Genomic DNA, 21,739 nt, shown 5'->3' on the forward strand with positions numbered 1-21,739 from the left:
CAGAATATATATATATATGTTTTGCAACTATTAGTATGCAGAATTATTCTGCAACTAAATAAAAATACAAAAAATGTCCCATCTCACTTGTTTATTTTCATCTGTTAAAGTGAGAATAATAAAACAACTCAAAATGTACAAATAAAGATTTCCGACATGTCAAAAAAAAAATCAGTGACCAATAGCCACCCTTCTTTTCAATTCCATTCCTTCCATTCATGGAGTCTGTCAGTTTCTTGATCTGTTGACGATCAACTTTTTGTGCAGCAGCAGACACAGCCTCCCTGTAAATATTCTGTTTAAGCAGGGCCCACAGGTTCTCAATAGGGTTTAAGTCAGGTGAGGAAGGGGGTCATGTCATTATTTTTTCATCCTTAAGGCCTTTACTGGCTAGCCATGCAATTGAGTACTTCGAAGCATGTGATGGAGCGTTGTCCTGCATAAAAATCATGGTCTTCTTGAAAGATGCAGACTTTTTCCTGTACCACTGCTTGAAGAAAGTATCTTCTAGAAACTGGCAGTAGGTTTGGGAGTTGATTTTGAGGCCATCTTCAACCCGAAAAGGTCCAACTAGCTCATCTTTAAAGGCAACTATTAGTATCTTTAAAGATGAGCTAGTTGGACCTTTTTGTGCAAACTGACATACTCCATGAATGGAAGGCTTGTGACAGTTATTGAAAAGAAGGGTGGCTATATTGGTCACTGATTTTTTTTTGACATGTCGGAATTTTTCTTTTGTAAATTTTGAGTTGTTTTATTATTCTCACTTTAACAGATGAAAATAAACAAGTGATATGGGAAAAAATGTAGTTGCAGAATAATTCTGCATACTAATAGTTGCCTAATAATAGCAAAACATATATATATTCTCGTAAGAAAGACAAAACCTCACTTTTACTTTCGTAAACATTCAGGTTTAGGTTCTTTAACATTTTGGATTGACCGAGAGCACGAAATGTTGCATACAGTGTAAACTAAACTTCCCATAATCTTCGTAGCAATGTTATTCTGAAGGTTATTGCAGAAAGGTTAGTTCATACTATGTTGTAAATTGTATGATTTCTGATACATCAACTCACAAAGTTTCATGAGAATATCTTTAGGATAAGTTAAAAATGTTACCTTATTCTCCTGCAGTGTCTCCCCTTAAGACCAATTCTAAAATATCCCTCATACCTAAACAAAAAGTCCACAGTCATGGTTGACAGATAGAAAACTTGGAGACGGGAAATACTGTATACTTTCCAGTCAAAGTCAATGCACCCAAAAGTCCTCCCATATCTTCTATCTGGGGCATCTGTGGTTTCAGCCTATATATTATCCTTGTGAATGTTTTTCAGAAGGGCTACGGCTCAGGGATAATGAATTCATTATAACGCTGTAAGAAACTGTGCAGAGGAAGCTTTGCTATATACACAGGTGTTGTGTAAATATGAAATCCAGGTGCATCTCCGACAAAATGTCTTTCATTTCCTCCCACCATCATAGTGTACTTTTTTTTCTAGATAATCAGGCATGGTGATGAATACCATTTCAATCTCTAATCAGGAAGCACAATGTATGATAATTATTCTTGATTTAGAAGCCCAAGGTGAGCAGCAGCATGCAAGTTCCTCAGAGTTGAACGCTTCCTCCCTTTCAGCCGAGTCATAACAAATTCACATGTTCCGAGCTGCACAGCGCCAAATACATTCGATGCAGTTCAGATGTACATGTCTGAGAGAGGAGCTAATTGATGCCTGCTGTGGCACGAAACACAAATTACAAAGTACAGCTACCAAGCTGCAGATAGGCGAAGGGCTGTGGAGTCATATGAAGTGGCTAAATGGAGAATGGGCACAGAGAGGCATAATGGATGCTGTCGACACATGACTTCTACCTGTTCCCTGCTATTCTGTTGCACTTCCCATATTAACACCATTTGCCCACTCACTCACACATTATAATGCTACGTGCACAAACATACAGTCACATAAGCTAAATCATTCATCCATGTAAATGTAAATCGGGATACATCTACAGCGTTGTTGTTGTCAGAAAAGAAACATAATTTAATATCTAAATTCAATACTTAAGCTGCCGTAGAGACGGATGCAAATTCAGTTCCATTACGAAGCCAAAAGTTTCATCAGGTTTATTAGTATACTATACATACTTGTCAAAGGCCATTAAAAAGCATTGATTGCATTTGCAACCATTATCGTAAATGATATTTTTTGGTACTTAGGCTATTAGCTGCAGTAAAAAATACATTTTGCATATCTAACAGTTAGTTGATGTACTTTCAGAGCGAGTCACAATGAGCAGTCATGTCACAATTCAGTGTCTTGCACAGTAGAAAGATTTAGCTGTTGGGGAGATTGAACTTTTGACCTTCTTTGAAGAAATATTCTAATGTATGAGCCAGTCATCTGTAGGAAAAACGCTTATCAGTCTGCTGTGCGTCTGCAGGATGAAGTTGTTTGCCCCAGTCCCTTTCATTTTCATAAAAATTCTGAATATTTATCATGCACTTTTTAAAAACACAACAGGTTTATGATGCCCGCTCTAAGCAAGAAGTAAGCAGGCTGAGAGATGCACAGCCGTTCTTCCTTCTTTTTCTATGAAACCCATTTGGACAAAAAAGAGATGCTGACTGTGGCATCATTAGGACCTATTTTCTTCAATCTAAAGTTCAAAACTGAGTCAAATGTGTTTATAGCATCCTTCCCTTGAACTGGTGATGGTGTAACACATATTTAAAAACAGAGCGTTTGCATGTCAATACTTGGAAATTAGATTATAATATTTTTGTAGGAAGTCTGCTGAGATTGCACCGAAAAGGGGAAAAACAGGAAGACTTGTTCAGAGCACCATATCACTGGAGCATCAGAAGAAGATAGAATATACTATTTTCAAGAGCTTTGTTTCTTTTTACACAAAGTTGTCATTACCATAGAATTTTTTATTTAAAAAAAAATGTAATGCCAGCATGCTAAGATCATGCTAAATTAAGATGGTGACCGAAGAAAACATACCTGCTAAACATTGGGCACTTATAATTGTCGTGGGAGCATGATAGTACTACTATGTACAGCTTCACAGAACAGCAAGCTTGGCTATGGACTGTCCCCTTCAGAAATACTTGTCAAAACTAGTTCAAATTGTCAGCACTTACTAAGCCACAAACATCCTTTTAGATATTTTATTTGGTGTCTGCATTTTATAAAGTTGGCTTTATCATTATAACTCAATGTAAACTGAAATAAAATTTAAATAAGTGCAAAGCATGTCTACTCTATTAGAATTAGTGTTGCTGTTTATATTATTAAACTGCAGAAGGATGTTCTTCTAGGCTGCCTCATAGATCATTTCTCTTTGGGTGCCAAACCATTCCTAAATAAGATATACTGTTGCTCTTCTAAAGCCAGCTATTTGTTATAACATTTTGACACATAATGAATATAAAGTGTTCCTCGACTAGGTTGCAAATGTGTGCGTGTTTGTGTGTGAAGAGGGTGGGGTGGGGCTGGTGTTAAGACAGTTGTTGATAAATTGTTATCTGACTTGCTTAGGAAGAAAACACCCTGAATATATGGATGTTGGATTGGATACATCTTTAGATTTAAAGGGGACATATTATGCTAAATCTCGGTTTTAAAGGTGTATTTCCAAGGTCTACTAGAAAAGGTTTTCATGGTTTATTGTTCAAAAAACCCATTAGCTTTCTACCATTGCCCATTTCTTCATCGCCTTTTCCAGCCTTCTTTTGCCTCTATCTCAAAAGGTTGGTTTTGACATCTATCCCCCTTCGCAAAAATACTAGTCTGCTCTGACTGGTCAGATCTACATGGGCGTGCATGCACCGCCCTGCTCATTTACTCTATACCTACCTACATGGGCATGGCACACGCCCAGCTGTCAGTTTTGTTTACTTTTGGCCAATGCAGCATGGAGACCAATGTAAACATGTTTAGCTTCATTTCTACCACAAATATCGGCACACTAACCAGTTCTAAACTAAAAGATGTACAACTGAACAGGAGTCTGAGCTGAAAACTGTGAAAATGGCATCAAGATTTCTGATTTCCCTGACATTATCCTCAGGTAAATACTGTTTAATTATGTCACAGTCAATAATATAATTGTATTTATGCATAAACTCTCTAAACTGGTAACATACACCCTGTTTTACGTTTGTCTTTATAGGTCTGTGGAATGATCTACAGCCCAGTGGAGTGAAAAAGCTTTGGTTGTGAACCGATACTGAGTTGACATGTAAAAATGTACAGTAACCATAATGGAAAAGAATGTATCCTGAATCATGTCAAGATTCACTGGAAAGGCATTATCTTTTGTAAAATGTATGGTTGAAATAATTATGCTTTAGGTTTGTCAGAGCTGCAAATTATCTGACAACATTTCAATATCTAGTAGATAATGTATCATTTGTATTGTGATCACTCATTCATAATAAAGTTTTACCGTTAAAAAATTTATTGTGTTGCTTACTGTCACTGTTTGCTACCTGTAGTAAAGGATTACTTGAAACTCACATTTTCATCTCGCTGAAGATTTTCTCTGATAAAACAGTATCATTACATTTTAAAAAGACCAAAAACATCCTTAAAAATAAAGCAGTTTATTCATAGCCAGTGGAATGAAAATATGAAGTGTACATATCAAACAGAAGCAAAGCCATAACTTTTATGTAGGTCTTGGTGGCTCCGTCCGGCTACATCAGGTCACTCAGATACCTGTAAAACATGGCACATTCAATGTTACATCATGTAGCCTAGCTGACATGTATAGGCCTACATCATACATCTGTTATGGCAAAGCTACAACAAATTCAGTATATCCCTGGCTCAATAAGCAACAAGTTCTGAGTGATACTGTGTGTTTTTTGAAATATAATGGACAGGAAACAAACACCAGCAGAGACAACTTACAGTAGTCCTGTCTATGTGTACATTACACTGGAGATCATGTAATAGGCCCACTGCTGCTTGTACTACACACTGTCCGCAGACTTATGGCGGTGTGTACTTGAGCTATACAATCAGACAGCTAGCAGGTAGCAGGATGAAGCTATTAAAAATACTCTTCAGTTTCCAACACACCCTACAGTTTCACCGTCTGTTTTTCACACAGGGGCTGTCACGGCAGGACTAGCGTGAGCTCACAAAAGAGCCAAATAACAGTCACTGCAAAAGACTCACAGCTCTAATCGTTAGCATAAAGCTAACGGTAAAGCTAGCGGGCGCTAATGCTAATGACTAAACCCCGCATTCTCTCATTTCAGTCGGTGTTGGTTATTATAGGAGGGATAAAATAAAGCACATTACAGACATTGAACTAACAAACGGACAGAATAATTTTTAAAATAGGACTACTTACATTTCGGAGGGATGGTGTCTCTCAGTCTTCCTGGCACAGTCTCCTCCACACTCCAGTAAAAAGGCTTTGATCACACTAACAGATTGCAAACCTTTGCTGGAGATAGCCTAACAAAAAATGAAGTAAATCCATTCAGCCCTAGTGTGCTTCGAGGCTGGGGTGTGATGGTAGCTTGAGGTTGAGCTCACACTGCAGCTTGTTGTTGCATGAGCGAGTGGAGGCTCAGCCAGGTGTGTGTGGTTACCAACGGGGCGTCTTGATTTGCCAATCAACTGCCGAGTTTCTGGTGAGCTTTCCCGTGGGAGTATTTATGATAATGAAAACCGACCGATTTCGTCATCAGTCGGTGTATTTTGGAACAAACCTTCAAATCCCCCCTTTTTTCGAAATAAGTGTCCCAGAAGAAACTGACATATTTGTCTTTTTGAAGCTTGTGTGTGCTGGTAGGGACGCCAATAACCTAAACAGTGTGCCCAAACACCGGCAATGTTTGGTTTTTCATAATATGTCCCCTTTAAACCATTGAAGTGGCCAAGTGTTTTGATGTCTTGTGTGCTGTGAGAGTTTTTCTTATAGGCCCTCGCTTGCCCATCTGATATGCTCAGATACACACTGATCTTTGTACTATCAGGTTGTATCTCTGTGTATACAAGATTTCCAGTATATAATTTAATGTGGCTTACATGCTGCCAATCATTTTACAGAACATGAACATAAATATGTTTAAGTATTAAGAAATGCTACATTAATAAACCCCAGATTATCACCTTCACATTTCAACGCCACTAGAGCCCTTATGCAACGGATATGGCAATATGTTTTGCTACCTATAATTTCATTTCTTTGAGCTTTCCTCTCCTCCTTTGTGTGTGTGTGTGTGTGTGTGTGTGTGGGTGGGTGTGTATTCCTCCAATCACTTCTAAAGCAGCCTCTAGAGAGACAGAAGAGGGGGTACTGTATGTATGAGTTGGATGCCTCCTTGACAACACCTTGGAGGTAAAAATCAATGTCTGCCAAACAAAATGAAATGTAAGACTTCAGCCAATACATGACAGATGAGGCTTATGGTGGTATTTTCTTAAGGTGGATAAAGACTGGAACGTGGGCAGCCCTGTCTGCCGTTGTCAAGCAATGCGGCATTAAGAGTGATTTTGAAGGACAGTACATCTTGACTTCACTGAATACTTTTGTTTATTGATGAACACGCTGCATACATGTGCGAGAGACACATTGAAGTGGTCAAAATTGTAGAATAAGTGCATGGCAGGTTAAACTTTAAAGGCCCCATTTCACCAATTATCTTGTATGCAACAGGGCTAGTACAAAAGTAGATTGGTCTCCATTAGAGTGGATTGGTCATCAGCATTTCTGATGAGTGACAGTATTTGATAGCTGAACTGCTCAAAGTTTCAGCAGCAATTCCTGAAGCCATTTCTTAGAATTTCAATGCGCCCAACACATAAAGATTCAGGGTAAAGTAGAGCCCAGTTTCCTCGGGGTGGAGCTTGGTTCCATGCAGCTGAATAGTATAGCAGCATGGCTAGCTTGGCACATTAGTGGGGGGGAAACACCGTGTTTGCTACCTCATGCGTGATCATTCTCCGAGACCCCAGCAGTGACCTCAGCACAGAGCTGTGGCCCATATCATGTTGCTGATTGAGCATGCACCGAAGCCTCAGAGGGTACGCAGGTTGCATCTTAGTTCTTCTTGCCCAGGGAAACAGAGGGTGTTCTGACGGCAAATTCAAAGAACATCAGTTATGCCGGGAGGCTTTTCTGTCAGTGAGCTGTGTGCGTGATTGTGGACGATATTTCCAAAACATGGACTCACATACACACATGAAGTTTATCGTTGATATCGAGGATATTGACATCTCCAGCACAACCCCTACCTCCCTAATGTAATGTGCTAGTTGGTGAGCAGTGCAAGAATTGCCAATGATTCGTCCTATTACTATTCTCGCCCCGTACCCGTGCTTCTGCTCTGTGGCCAAGAGTAATGCAACAGTGGGATATCAATTCATAGCCTTGGCCTCAGGAAAGCTCTTTTGAAAGCAAGAGGGATTTCTGCCTGCCTGCTGTACAGTAACTCCAGCTCTGGTGCCAGACATTGCAAGAAATGTTGGCTTGGAGAACTATATATGTGGGAATGTTGTAGGAGTCAAGTAGGTAGGAGGAGATGTAAAGGCACCAACATGACTTATTTGTTCTATTTGATTATTCGGGAAAAGAGACGGCAATCCCCAGAAGTAATGCCTGTACAGAATAAAGTTGCACCATGTATGTTATATTTGCTGATCTATAACATTGGTTGATACATAGTGTGTTAGGCAGTCAGTTAATCAGCGTATCTTTCTGTCTTTGGAAATAATTGCTAGACGGAAATTTTTTTGAGCAAGGTTGCCTTCAGACCTGAAACGATTAGAAGCTTAGTCAATCGACAGAAAATGAATCAATAATTTTTACGACCCATTAATCTTTTGAGTAATTATTTGGAGCTAACTAAGAATGCCAAACATTCACTGGTTCACGTACTGCTGCTTTCTTGTAAACATGATATTTTGGGGATTTAGATTGTTGGTGAACTGTCTAGAACAATCCTGAAATCAATTCTGCAGATGAATCAGTAATCAGAATAATTATAAGTTGCAGTACTATAAACAAATGATATTGGGAAGATCAGTTATATACTAGTCCTGTTGGTAAACTGCTGTCTCGTGCTCACATACTGTACGTAGTTGGATTGATCAAATAAGTAATCAGTCAGTTTGCTTTATTCCAATTCATCATCTTGTGATAATACTTGCATCTTGTCTTGAGTTTTTATCTCAAGGGACCATGTGTGTTTATATAATGTTAATAATAATATATAACTCCTTCTGCAAAAGAGGAATATAAAAACATCAACATCTATAGAATATGATACAGGGCTTGGGTTATCAGGGTGCTCATAGTGCTATTGGTTCAGTGTGCTGTGAAAGATATACACCGCATAAGTCGCCTGCTCCTCTAGTTTTCTCACAATGGAGGTGAACATTAGTCATCTGTGTGCAAGTGGTGTGCATCCAGTTGAGAACAATATGCAGACAATTAATCAGGAAAAGATGGGCTTTCCCATTTTTAGATGAATATGGCTTCCTTTGTCTCGTTTTCCCACAAACTGAGCCATTTGCACAGGAAATGCAATTATAGCAGGCATTGGACAAGACTGTGCCACTACAACCATGAGTGGCTTGTTTTTTTCCTGCAACCATTTCCTCAAGTGATTGGGGAAGCGAGCTGTAAATGAATAGGGCGGCACATGAATAGTTTCCCCCGAGCACACATGTCACATTTCAATGACCCCTAAGTTGATTGAGACAACATTTTTCCGTGCAATTACTAGCACAAATAGATGTGGCCATGGTCAGAAAAAAATGACTCACAATTCAGCAAAACTGGATAACAGTGCATTGTTGTTGTCCCTGACACTGCAGCTGGAGATACACAGCCGAATGTTCAATAGCTTGCATTGGCCAGGAGCATCCTAAGGGTTCTTGTTGGCTCCATCAGCCCGTCAGTATCACTTTACTGAAGGCACAAGCCATTAGAGCCAACACCTCAATGTAAAGGGACTGAATGACTGGCCCTGTTTGAAAAACACACTGGAGAAAGCTTGAAACTGCCAGCTTCCTTTCACAAGAATGGAAATAACATCCTTTTAGAAGCGAAGTGCTGAGCAGAGACACCTTTGGATGTGAGTGTCTCTGGCGTCTCCACTGCCTACTTCACTGTTGGTGATTTGTGTAAATGATAAAGTTAGAGACATTGTAGCCTCGCTGTGCTTTTCCAGGATCAAAGAGGATGGTGTGGTGCGATGAAGAGGCAGGTTGCTGCTGTTATTGCCAGTGTAACAGCACATCAAAGGTTCAAGCAAAATACTGGGCCAGGAAGTTTCATTGAAAATGAGAGCTGCAATAGGGACTGAGGGCTGGGATTGCACATGTGTGTCTAAGATTAGAGGCTTGGTAGGTTCATTAGTTTCTCAATATACTGAGAAATGTAACTGGTCCACAGTAGCTACGCCACTAATGTGGTATCTTATTGAAGCTGCTATAATCAATATTTTGTATTAACAATGGGTCGATGATTATGTGTAATGTTTAAGGGGTGATTTGTGGTCATTGACCCACAGATAATTGTCACATGACTGCAGTTTCCCTCAACTCTAGCGTTGGCTTTCTACAGCTCGTGGTTTTGGCTTTTAACTAATCAAAACTAAATCTGATAAACCCAATTAATAATAATATGTCAGTGTTGTGTTAATTACTTGCCATGCGTCCCCAATAGGCCCAACAATGATATAAATTAATTAATTAATTAAGTTGAACTGTCTTTTTTTCATGGCTCTCATCACTTCGGTTGATAAGTCAATTTATTATTTAAGTTAATTGGCGCTTGACATTTTGTGTGTATCCTTGCTATGATGTCATGTGGCCATAGTGTATATGAAATTAAGGGAAATGCAGTTACATTGAGATCAGTTACATCATGTGAAATGATGTACTTTAGTCACTTGTAAGCTTATTCCAATCAAATGACAATAAATCATGAAAATGATGACAATTGACTTATTAAAATCCATGTTTGCTGAGTAGCCTACCTATGGTGACTGGTTGATGACAAATGATGATAATGGCTGTTTGGACCACTAATCAAGTAAAAATGTGTTTCAGAAAAGTGAGGACTTGCATACTTCCATGTGGACTGTGCCAGCTTTAAACTCTGCAGTTTGAAGACAATATAAAGTCATAGTAGTATAATGACAGTATGTCACTGTAGAAACCGTGATTCCCGTGCCAAAGTTATAAACTGTAGCATGTTAGCTAGGCGTTAACCCATATCTGACCAAACAAGGAAGCCATGTCCACACATGACTAAATACAACTGAGTGTTTTGTCAGCAAGCTAATTATCAAAGCAGCTTTTGAGAAGGAGTGTAATTGCTATGTAATCGGAGAGCTGTCAGAAAGAACTGTTAAGTAGTCATCATCTGTATGATGATCTGCCATCTGTAGCGATGTCTGTGGAGAGAGAGAGAGAGAGAGAGAGAGAGATATGAACAAACAGTGATGTGGAACTGCTTATATTCACAGTGCATCGTCAGTGTGTTTACAAATCATACATTTTAAATGAATGGCAATTAAGGGATTCTATTATGAGTTATTTCCCCGCTAGGTGGGAGCACATTATGTATGGTAAAAATAAATGATGTCCATTTCTATAATGCAATGATCATGTAATCCTTGAAATATTGGTTACATCCTGGTTCCCCCTATAGACAGCTTAAAAGAACATTTATATCTTTGATCAGGTAGAAAGTCAGAATGAGAGTGGGCAAGGCTGTGAACCAGTGCCGTATACTCAGGCAGGAAATACGATAGAAATCGCACAGCTTCTTTTTTTTCTTTCTTTTTTTCTCAAAACCACAAGCACCTGAAAATTGCATACTCTCTTTGCAGAGTAAATCCCTGAAACTCACCCAGGGCAAGGTTGTTGAAATGGTCCAGAATCCCACTGGGTACAACACCCCACCCCCCCTTTTAAACAGCACCCTCCTACACAGCCATCAGCGCTTCACAGTGAGAAGCTGCCACCGCCTTCAGCCAGGCAACAGAGGTGTTTTACGGACCAGAAAACCAGCGAAGATGAGAATGATTTTATTGATTTGACATATATAAACATCCTACCTGCTCCAAATGGAATGTTTTATCATGTAATAAATCCATTATTCATCCAATATAAAATCAAGGAGGGACTTTATGAGAGGTATCACTTATTATTTCACTGTGTCTTTTCGGAAAGTCAAACGATGCAGTGAAGGCACTGCATTTTTTAAAAACCTCATAAAGACTATATTATTCGTTGAAAACAAATACCATACGCTGTGGTAGAACATGTGTGTCTTCATATATAATCTATCTTGATGGAATTTGCGGGATGCACGCATACTGACATTTTCCTATTGGTGAAGGGCAGGCCAGTCCAAAGCAAATGCCCTTTCAATGCCATTAGCAGTTGAATCAGTCTCTTAATGGAGAGTAAAATGGCACAAGACCTATTGCAGTACAGTACTTACACAATGAATATGAAAAGGCTCTCACCAAGCTTGCCAAGCATAGTGAGTGCAAAACGGCTTTTAATTGTGTCCCGACTCAGTGTTGGAACATTAGGCGCAGTACTCAATGCGTGTCAATGCTTTCATCAAAAAATAAATATTTTCCAAGGAGTGGCCATCATAGAATTGTAATATATCTAAACATCTACATATAAAATAGTGGTATCAAAAAGTTCAAGAAGTTTGTGGTGAAATGTGAACCCAGCTTGCAGACAGTGATAGCCTCCGACAAGTTACTTACAATTAACTAAATTATATGAACGGATAGACAAACCCAAACCATTTTGGATGTAATTTAATTTAATTTAATTTAATTTAATTTAATTTAACATACAAAAAGCTGTTGTAGGGTATCTGCTCTTGTATATGTGTGTTTCACAGCCCAATGAACATTTATCTTCTCTGTGGAATGAGTCAATGTTCAGACCCCAAACCGTTAAGCTGTGTAGATTTTTGTTCAGTGCACACACAGTACGGACAGGTATCTGTCCGTACTCTGTCCTAACCCTAACCCTATTCACTGATTTTGACAAAAAAATATGTTGTCAACAAACATTTCCCCAGAATCACTGATTCCACCTTTAAGAGTTACGAAAACAAATATATACTTCAGGAGGGTGTTTCACCGAGCATCATTTGATAGAGTTTGCAAGCATCATTAAGAAGGAAATGAGTCTGTCATTTCAGCGCCAGCACGCAGTATTAATCACAAAGGTCCTTTAAAGCATGTTGCTGATGGAGATGATGACAAGCTGACGTTGAGGAATTATGCAAAGGAGGCATCCGTCTTGATCTGATTTCAAAGCAAACCCCCATAAACCACACAGCTGTTTCATCTGCCTTCCCAGGCACTGAGCCTGCACTTTAAAGGCCAGCTTAATTCCCTGCGTGTCTTGGTGGAACATGATGCCAAGCTTTCTTTGAAGGCTCATTGTTTAGTCTTCTTTTTCTTTTTAAAATGCACAATATTATATTAGTGAGTGCATTATGCAGTTATCATGGCTACACTTCCAAATGTCTGTCTTGTATAGCACCGTTTGCCCCAGTGGCTTTTCAAACCTCCACCTCTCTGCCAGATAATACATCAGTGAACCGCTGCACAGATAGCGTAACATTTCGCTCACTGAGGTACATGGAATCACATTGAGGTTATCACTTATAGGGTTTCTATCATAGGGAGACTATGTCCTGAAGTTTAACACTGTTTGTCAGAAATTGGATTCAACCCCGGGCCTCAAATTGGAGACCAGAAAGCACAGCACCTTACGCCTCTCAGACATACTGACACCTACTGTGTGCTGGGAAATTGAGAGCATGAGAAAGCACGCCACATTGTATCATACGATTGGCCAAAGTACAGTCCAGATTGTCAGATGTATTCTGAATTGAAATATTGATGTGTAAATGAAATGAAGCCATGCAATTGAAATTTAATTCTTATACACCAATTCAGATATGTGAAGTCAACACTTACTTGATTGGTTGTTGCACATAGAAACCTGAAAAAAGTCTCTATTGCAAGGAACTATTGCACCATTTGATCTTGACCCTACAAAGCTGGAGGCTTAATTAGTTAAAATGGCAAAACTTGGTGTGTCAAAGTGGTCACTGCATTTTTCGCCTCAGACTTTATATACAGTATGTGCTCAAACTTTCAGAGGTGTATAGTTATACTGTATGTTGAACCTAAAAAGTGAGGGAGAAGCCATTTTGATGGTCCTCACAAGTGAATCTAGGCCAATTGTTACACATTTTGTCTACTAGCATGGCACACTTTTTTTCTTTTAGTAATTTGAATAATAAAGCAGCAGCTTTTAAAGAATCTGGAATGGTTATAAACCCTGACATCTATGGATTGTAGCGGAGCAACCTTGTTGATGTCTGCAAAGTGCTGCATCGTTTAAGCTTCTGAGGATAAAAACGAAAATATTTGTTTGGGTTCATGTTTTGCCATCTTTTTTCAGACCACCTTGACATTCTCCCCGTCAAAACATTGCATTATCAGAGTTGCAATTTAGGAATTCAGACTTTTTTGCTTTACAGAGCTGACTGACTGTCATGGCGTTACAGCTGACTCAAACGCAGCGTTTCAAGTGGAAAACCTTCTTTACACTGTGAAGCTTTGTGTCTGAGTTTTGCAAAGTATGCATCATGTAGGTTTAATTCAGTTCATGGGGCGTTATGTTCCCTTAGTTCATTGTGGGATTATTCCGTCAGATTTGCTGCATGTCAAATCCTACGCCTTTGAAGTTTCGGGAGTTTTGCGTTTTGAGAACTTTATGCTCAGCATGTGCTTTCACCTAAAAACAAGGTTCATTTCGTGTTGCGGTTCAGACAAGACTTTTTAACACGTTCATTCATCAGAAATTGATTCCAGGTAGACCATAAAGCTGGAATATTGTGTTTGGACTTTTTGAAAATCATTTCTGCTTGCTGTGCCAGCACTATTACTGCACTTTAACCTGCACCACATACATATTTTAGAGGTTGAAACTATGACACAGTGTGCTGCATTTTCAAACCATACTACTATCACAGCAGACCAGTCTGTAAACAAAGCAAGGGCAATCATGATGTTGACTTGCACTATGTGCCAATAGATCAATATCCATATAGACATGAAGATAACTAGATACCGATTTTGTGCAATAGCTGTCATGTATCTTTATTTGTTATGTTTAATGGGAGGGCGGATAGTTAGCTAGGATTCACTGTGTTATGTGTGGGTGGGATAATAGCGTCCCATGATAATAAGATGTCTGCACTGCAGTTTTTATGTGCTTCACAAAAGAGGTAATTATTGTGTTTTATGAGGACGCTGCAGTTACTTCAAATGAAATATAATTTCATTTCAGAACAATTTAAAAAATAAATCCACTCCCGCCATTTACTTACCATTTTAGATCATATTCTGTTTTTCAAAACCCATCTTATTGTCCCCTGTGCGTCATTTCCCTTTCCATCCTTGTTGACACTAGTGTGTGCTATATGCAACAATATGCAACAAAAAAAATATATAATGCTTGGCCTGGAAAGTGAAGTGGAGCTGGTGGTTGCGGCTGGCTAGTACAGTGGAACGATGCCCAGAGGTGAAATGGGAAAAAAAAGGCCAGTGTTGGTAGATAATCCACATTTCTATTAGCCTACTTAGCACCTTTTCCTCATAGGGCTCTCACAGTCTATACTGGGAGATGAGTGGGTTGCCTTCTAATTATTACCACTGAGTCATGGCAGCAATATATTTCATGAAATGCCAACACCGCAGTTGATCACAGGTCATTCATGTGTTAGCATTGAGATTTGACTTTGAACAAGGTGATGAGGGGATCCCATTTGATTGGGCTTGATCAAACTCTAATCAGGCAGTAATTAATCTCAGATTGGCCCCTCTGCACCAGCACTGTGCCGCCTTGTCACTTCTGCTTCTGCTCGAAACCATTCATCATTCATAATTTGTCTGTCTGCCTGCATCAGTCTCTCTCTATACAGATGTTCTAGAAATGTGTACAAAAAAAACAATAACACAATGCAAGTAATCAGTCACAAAAATGATTGGTACAACCTTCCCCTTGCTAAACCTTATCAAAGCTGCCACCGTCCCTGCAATTACCGCGTGGAGAGTGGTTTCACTCTGTAATCATCGTTAAGACAACATTCCTTACAGTATGTTTCTGATGCATTCCTCCATTGAATAGGCAAAACCTAATCTGCAGTCGTTCCAATAGCCTGCATATGAAGTAGCCTGAAGGTTCTTTTATTTGTTTGTTTTTTACCTCAAAGCAGTGTTGAATTATTTCCTAGCTCTGAATGTCATAAATGTTTCCTCTTAACACTGTGGAGACAGATTGAACAGCTCATTTAATGCACAAAAGGGAAAGGAAAAAACATTAAAAAAATGAAAAGCGAAAGCACACAGACCAGGACAAAAATTGCATGGCCATTAAAAAAACTTTCCTTAGAACAATTATAGCTGGGTGTCCTTGTTCTAAATGAAGATGATCTGTTTAGCCAATACTGCCGAGCATATTTTAATCCCCGGTTTATAGCCCACAAGGTCTTTTATGCGTGGTTGAGAAAGCAAAGGTTAAATCATGCACCACAACTGACCTCCAGCCTTCATATGCTCTAAATTTAACTCCTTTTTAGGCTTTTAAAAAATTCATGCTGTCAATGCAAAAACAACAGCTTCTAAGAAGACGCAACTCCCGGTGCTCCCAACCTACTCCAGGGCCTCTGTAAGACAAGAAAGACGATACCCATTTGGGGCTCATTGGAGCAAATCAGAATTGTCAGCACTGTGGGTTTTTACCTTTTAAACTGGGAAGATGGATAGATAATCACCACATGCCATTCTGGGGGCCAATTACACAGCTTTGTGTGAAATTGGAAAACCTGTTCTCTCGGAGCTCTAATGGATGTTCTGGTCATTAGTTATTTGAGAGTCTTCTCTGGCTGTAATCAAACGTGAAACATTGCGTTAAGCGCCCATAAAGGAACAGCTGCCTCTCTAAGTGACCTTCTGTTTAAGAGAACCCAACTGTCAGCCGTGTGGCGTTTTGCGACAATTATTATGCGTGTCGCCATAAAAAGCGCCTCTTATTTTTCTTTGGGTTTTGCAAGGGTTGCATCTCGCGTTTTTATCGTCTTGCTCTTGGTTGTATTTACTTTTCGGGGTCTGTTAGGTAGCTGTATGCTGTCTCATCTTACATACAAGACAGATGCTGCACACTCTTATCTGTGCGCTGTCTCTGGGTGTAAATGCAATCTGCAGCAAAACAAATTACCTAGGCTATTAAGAATACACAGATTGATATTCTGATGTCTTTCTTTCCCTCCCTCTGCTCTGCTCCACTCCAGGTGACCATCTATCTAGTCAACAAGGTCCGCCTCCTCTGCCCCCGGCCCCGCCCCCACACAAGCAGCATCCATCAATCACGTCGCTGAGCCGCAGCTCACTGGCCAATCAGAGAAGCCCAAGCCCGCCGCACACAGCCGGCCTGGCGGCTGACTTGCAGAGCACGGCGGAATGCGTCCAGCTGCAGGACAGCTGGGTCCTGGGCAGCAATGTGGCCCTGGAGAGCAGGTGAGTGACCCACAATGACCCAACAGCAACACAGCTGGGGACACGGTCCCAGGTGTTGTTATTATGAAGCCATTTCCACTGACTTAGAGAACAAAATGACATGACATTAATTAGCAGGGGGGGCCAAGCTGCATGTATAAAATCTTTTTTATTTCAGTTTGGTTTCAATCAAGTGTGGTCCCATGCCTATCCTATTTCTATTTAACATGTACAATGATTTGGTCATTAACAGTGGTGTCAGTGTTTCTTGAGAATGCTTGTTGTCAAAATCTAAATATCTCTTCAGAATCCGCTTCCTGTCCGTACTGTGTGTGCACCTAAACAGAAATCTGGTGTTAATACACAGCCTAGGCTCTGTCAACTGAGATAATGTGAATAAAGGGTATGTAAACAAAGGGGGCCCACTGTGGAAAGCAAGAATGCCCATTTACAGAGCCTAGGCTTGTATGCTGTGTAATAATACTGGATCCTTTTTTCAGAGCACATGCAGTATGGACACCTAGCTGATGAGGAGATATTATCTGATATCTCCAGAATTGCTGAATCCACCTTGGTTTAGTTTGGTAACCTATTCTGCCTCATTCGGTTCCCCTTAATCCACCAGGCTGTCTGCTTAAGCCACAGGCCTGTTGTGTGATGTGTTAGGTATTGGCTCATATTCATACAGCTCAGTCAGGGTTAACAGTGACTCACTCAGTCATGACTAAACCAGCAGTGTGTTTCTTGTTGACAAGCGTGCATTACCAGCTTAATCAACAATTAGGCTTTTTTGGCTCCGCTACATCTTTATCTCTATTTAGATAGACATGTGTGAGCACATGTTAAACACCAGCAGCGACATGCTTTGCTGTCTGCTGTAAAGTAGTGCTAGCAGATCAGCTTTTCCTTTTCTTCCACCATTAATGGCTTATTACTAAATGAGCCCGACCTACACTCGGAAGGAGAGTGCATGATTAGAGTGAACTATGTGAACATCACAGAGCTTGCCAGTTCAAATCAAAGAGGCTATAACTTAAACAGGGAACTTGGTAAGCGGATTGTGTGATATCTCAAAATATGCTGCGCAAGATACTACTTTGTCATAAGGGGCCTCTGCCAAGTTATTTTCCTCCTGAAACATCCGTTATATCTCTCTTAATCAGTGAGCTCAAAATACCCCCCCGGCTAATGAAGTGTGGTACATTGCGCTGTGACTCAGAAATGGCCTTGAGTAGTTGATTGCATTCCGTGCCCGATGTTATTCTGGCACAGGGAAGGGAACCCTTTTTTTTTTTTTGCGAGAGCTTTAGATGAATGTAAACTTTAAATTTGGTCAGTGGCAGCGCAGAGTAACAACCTCTTATGATGTGACTGAATCAATGGGGATATGTGGTGACAGTTTCACTTTCTGGTGGGAAGACGAGGTGATTGAATACTAACCGCTCAATGACCTTGAGCTGTCTTAGCCGTATCGACGAAACAATATGTGCACACCTATCATCAGAGCAGGCATAAATCACTATCCCCCACAGTGGACTCTAAATCAAGTGCTTGTCAGTGGGTGGGGAACAGTGGGCTGCCGCTGCGAAGCCAACGGCAGGCCAAATGGGAAGACCCGGTTCACCACATAATTGCAGATGTCGAGAAAAAAAAAACACCAGGTTGGGAAATGTAAACAGAGGCTCCAGAAAGTATGTATTAGGCTGCCTTCGGGAGGGGAGGGGGGGGGGGGGGGGGGGCAACAATGTCCTGACGCAGCATGTGTGTATAGGTGGCCTCAAGTACCACAGGGATGTGAATTTCCTTTGAAACCGTGACCCGTATGAGCTCATGAGCAGACGAAACAATATCCTATACAATTGATTTTTTTTTGTTTTAAAGAAAAGTATTACAATCTGTTTGTAATGCATTCCCTGTGATGTGACCCTCTTTGAAAAAAAATAGCAATCGTTTGATGGCATTAGCTACTTCTACAGCAATTAGCAGTAATGAATTGTGTGTGTGCAACCTCTTGAAGAGTTAGTATTCAAAGTGGAGTGTGTGTGCTTCTTTGACTCATACCCCGACTAGCTTTTCACTGTGAATGGCTTTCAGTGTTCTCTTAATTGAGCGAAGTGCTGCACTCTGTAACTACCGGTAACTACTCCACTAACTTCTGCCTATTATTATTATTATACGCCATGTGAAGAAAGTCACTTATCTCAATGTGATCACACTGTCAACACTGTGGTAAGACACCGAGTTTTACTTCGGCTCATTTAGTCGAGATCAAATAAGTGCTGAAGAGAAATGAAGCCTGCTTTTTTCAGCTAAGGAAAAAATAAATAAAGATGAGACCAAGATCAAACTCATATACAGTAAGTAAGAAAAACAACGAGGCTCACTTGTTGGTTAGATTTAAACATTATTCTTACAAAAAGTACAGCAAGTCTGCAGAGCCTTTACTAACATTACGACAGATTAGATAAGGAGAAATGTTGATCCCATCCCATGGCAAGCAGTCGATCCACTGATAGACACAGATTTGTGTCACCTTGAGTCTCATAACGTCAGTCTGTGGAATTCTAACTGAGGCCGCTCAACTTATAGGGTTTGATTAGAAGGCAAGAGAGCAGGGAGACTGCCTGCCGTTCGTTCTCAAGTGCAGAGGAGACATTCCGGTTTTTAAAAGTGTGCGGAGTGCTTTTAATAAAAAACCCTCCGGTTTCTCTTACTGACCACTTCACTAAATAGATTTTTTGGGATATTTTCAATTGGCAAGATTCCATTGAATTTCATTAGGCCTATAGGGCTGTCAAAATTAACGCGTTAACTCAGGGTGATTAATTTCTGGAATTAATGCGTTAATTTTTTTAACGCATGTGCAGAATGATCCGGCCCGTGCATCCCACCCGCTCTACACTACAGTCACTCTTACGCTGTGGCTGACCCAGGATCAGTAGCTGCGCACAGCCAAACATAGCAGCACGCTAGTCTATGTTTTAAACTACTAACCATGGACCTATAACTGCTGCTAACGGCCACGTCTGTGTCGGTCTGTGTCGTGGGCGGCAGTTGCTCTCGGAAGCAACAGGAGAAACATTCTGCTCCGTTCACGGGAGGAAACAAGCGTCTGCAGTTTTCAGAGGTGTGTGTACGTGACAACAACGTCGGCTACACACACACACACACACACACACACACACACACACACACACACACACACACACACACACACACACACACACACACACACACACACACACTGTAGCGGAGGAAACTGGTGGATGTATCGGTACCGCGCTGATCTGCTTGTATCACAGGTTTCACTTCAGAGGTGTCGGCCAGAACAGCACTTATGGCCAAAAACGTCAGGCTATAAGCATGAGACTAGGAGAGGAGGAGTATGGTTTATCTGCTCTTTAGTTTCCTTCTTTCACAGACACAGCAGCATAGATCGCAGGAAAAGAAACAATTGGGCTTAAACTCCGCTTGTGAGGAGACGTTACAACAGCTGTTGCGACACACATCCGACCGAGGGAGAAGAGAAAGGAAACTTACTAAACAGACTCTCCGGCCCACTGACGTCACGGCCCTAACTGACAGAATAAAACACATTTTAACACACTGTAAAAAATATTAAACACTAACTTATGAACTTTGGGGCCTTTTCTACACACAGACACACGAACGAACTGCAATCAGGTTGTATTCAGGAATGCAAAACTATGGATTCACTCATGCCATTATAGCCTATGCTATATTTGCTGAATAGAGACAGCCAAATTTAAGTATGGTGTGGTTGTTTTAGTTGATTATAATTTATTTGCAGTAATTACACCATCATTTGGATTTTCAATGAATAAAAACTACATTTAAATGTATATATTCACCTTCTGTCCTTTATCTTTCAATACATATAACAATATACAGAAAAAATGGTAATTTTTTGGGCCTATTTCGAATGGTAGAATTAATCGTGATTAATCGTGATTAATCCACGGAATCCTGTGATTAATCTGATTAAAAATTGTAATCGTTTGACAGCCCTAAAATTGACACTTCCCTCAATAGACTGATGCTTGAATACCGGTAATTATTCTTGAGCAGTATGTGTTGAAATTGTATTTTTTTTAGGGCTGTCAAATTAACGCGTTAATTTCGATTAATTAATCACAGAAAAATTAACGCGATTAAAAAAAATTAACGCAGATTAATCACACTTCTATAGTGCCCTTTGACCCGGTGCAAAAGTGGTGCGCAGCTCGGTGAGCTGCATCGAGCTGCATGTAGCTTGCATACACAGCCCGCACGGGTGAAAGGGAGAAAAGTAAAGAGAGAAGCAGAGGAAAGGGCGGGGCCGAGGGCTCTATGGAAAATAAGCATGAAGGTAGGAAGACATCTTACTTTATTCTCCGCAGTGTCTGTGCATTATTGATTTAGTGGGTGCAACAATATAGGTTCAAAACAGTATCTCTCAATCTTCCTCCGTGTGTCTCAATTTTGTTTGCTAGCTGTCTCGTCTCCCGCGTAAACGGGCACCCGCCCTGTGTGTGTGTGTGCGTGTGTATGTATGTGTGTGTGTGTGTGTGTGTGTGTGTGTGTGTGTGTGTGTGTGTGTGTGTGTGTGTGTGTGTCAATATGTTTGCCTATGAGTACGACGACGGTGAATGAATCGGCATCTGTGGAAGTGCAGCGCTGTCTGTTGTGGAGACAGAAGTTATGAGAGACGGAGAGCGAGAGAGAGAGAGAGAAACAAACTGTAGCAGGCTATACAGCTGTTTATAAACAGGTATAAAAGTGTCATAAAAGTATGTGATTAATTTAGATTAATTAATCACAGAGCCTGTAATTAAATAGATACATTTTTTTAATCGCTTGACAGCCCTAATTTTTTTGTGAACTATAAGCTTTATAAGTGCTTCACTGGATAAGATACAGGTAGGTGTCTGCTCTTACATATGCATGTCCTCTGGAGCCCACTTCAGCCTTTTTTCTACTTAATTCAATGAGATTCAGCTAGAACAGTCATTATGACATCTCAGAATGAAGGCCTGCCCAGCCACACGTAGCAGTTATAAATGTACTGTCGATCCTCATTGGATTCATGTGTCAAGGGAGGCCTTTGGTGAATTGAAATGATGTCTTGGCTCCAAAACCATG

General features: G+C 40.3%; 1 protein-coding gene across 1 annotated transcript in view; it reads left to right on the top strand.

The window, feature by feature from the left end:
• LOC307256128 (teneurin-3) overlaps window positions 1-21,739 on the top strand; it is a 126,509-nt gene that overhangs the window by 32,402 nt on the left and 72,368 nt on the right. The window contains exon 2 of the mRNA XM_080035008.1: window positions 16,393-16,618. Coding sequence (XP_079891134.1) covers window positions 16,393-16,618 — 226 coding nt within the window. The remainder of the gene's footprint in view (window positions 1-16,392; window positions 16,619-21,739) is intronic.

This window comes from Ammodytes marinus (genome assembly GCF_949987685.1).
Source record: "Ammodytes marinus genome assembly, chromosome: 10".
In the NCBI taxonomy this organism is placed as follows: Eukaryota; Metazoa; Chordata; class Actinopteri; order Uranoscopiformes; family Ammodytidae; genus Ammodytes; species Ammodytes marinus.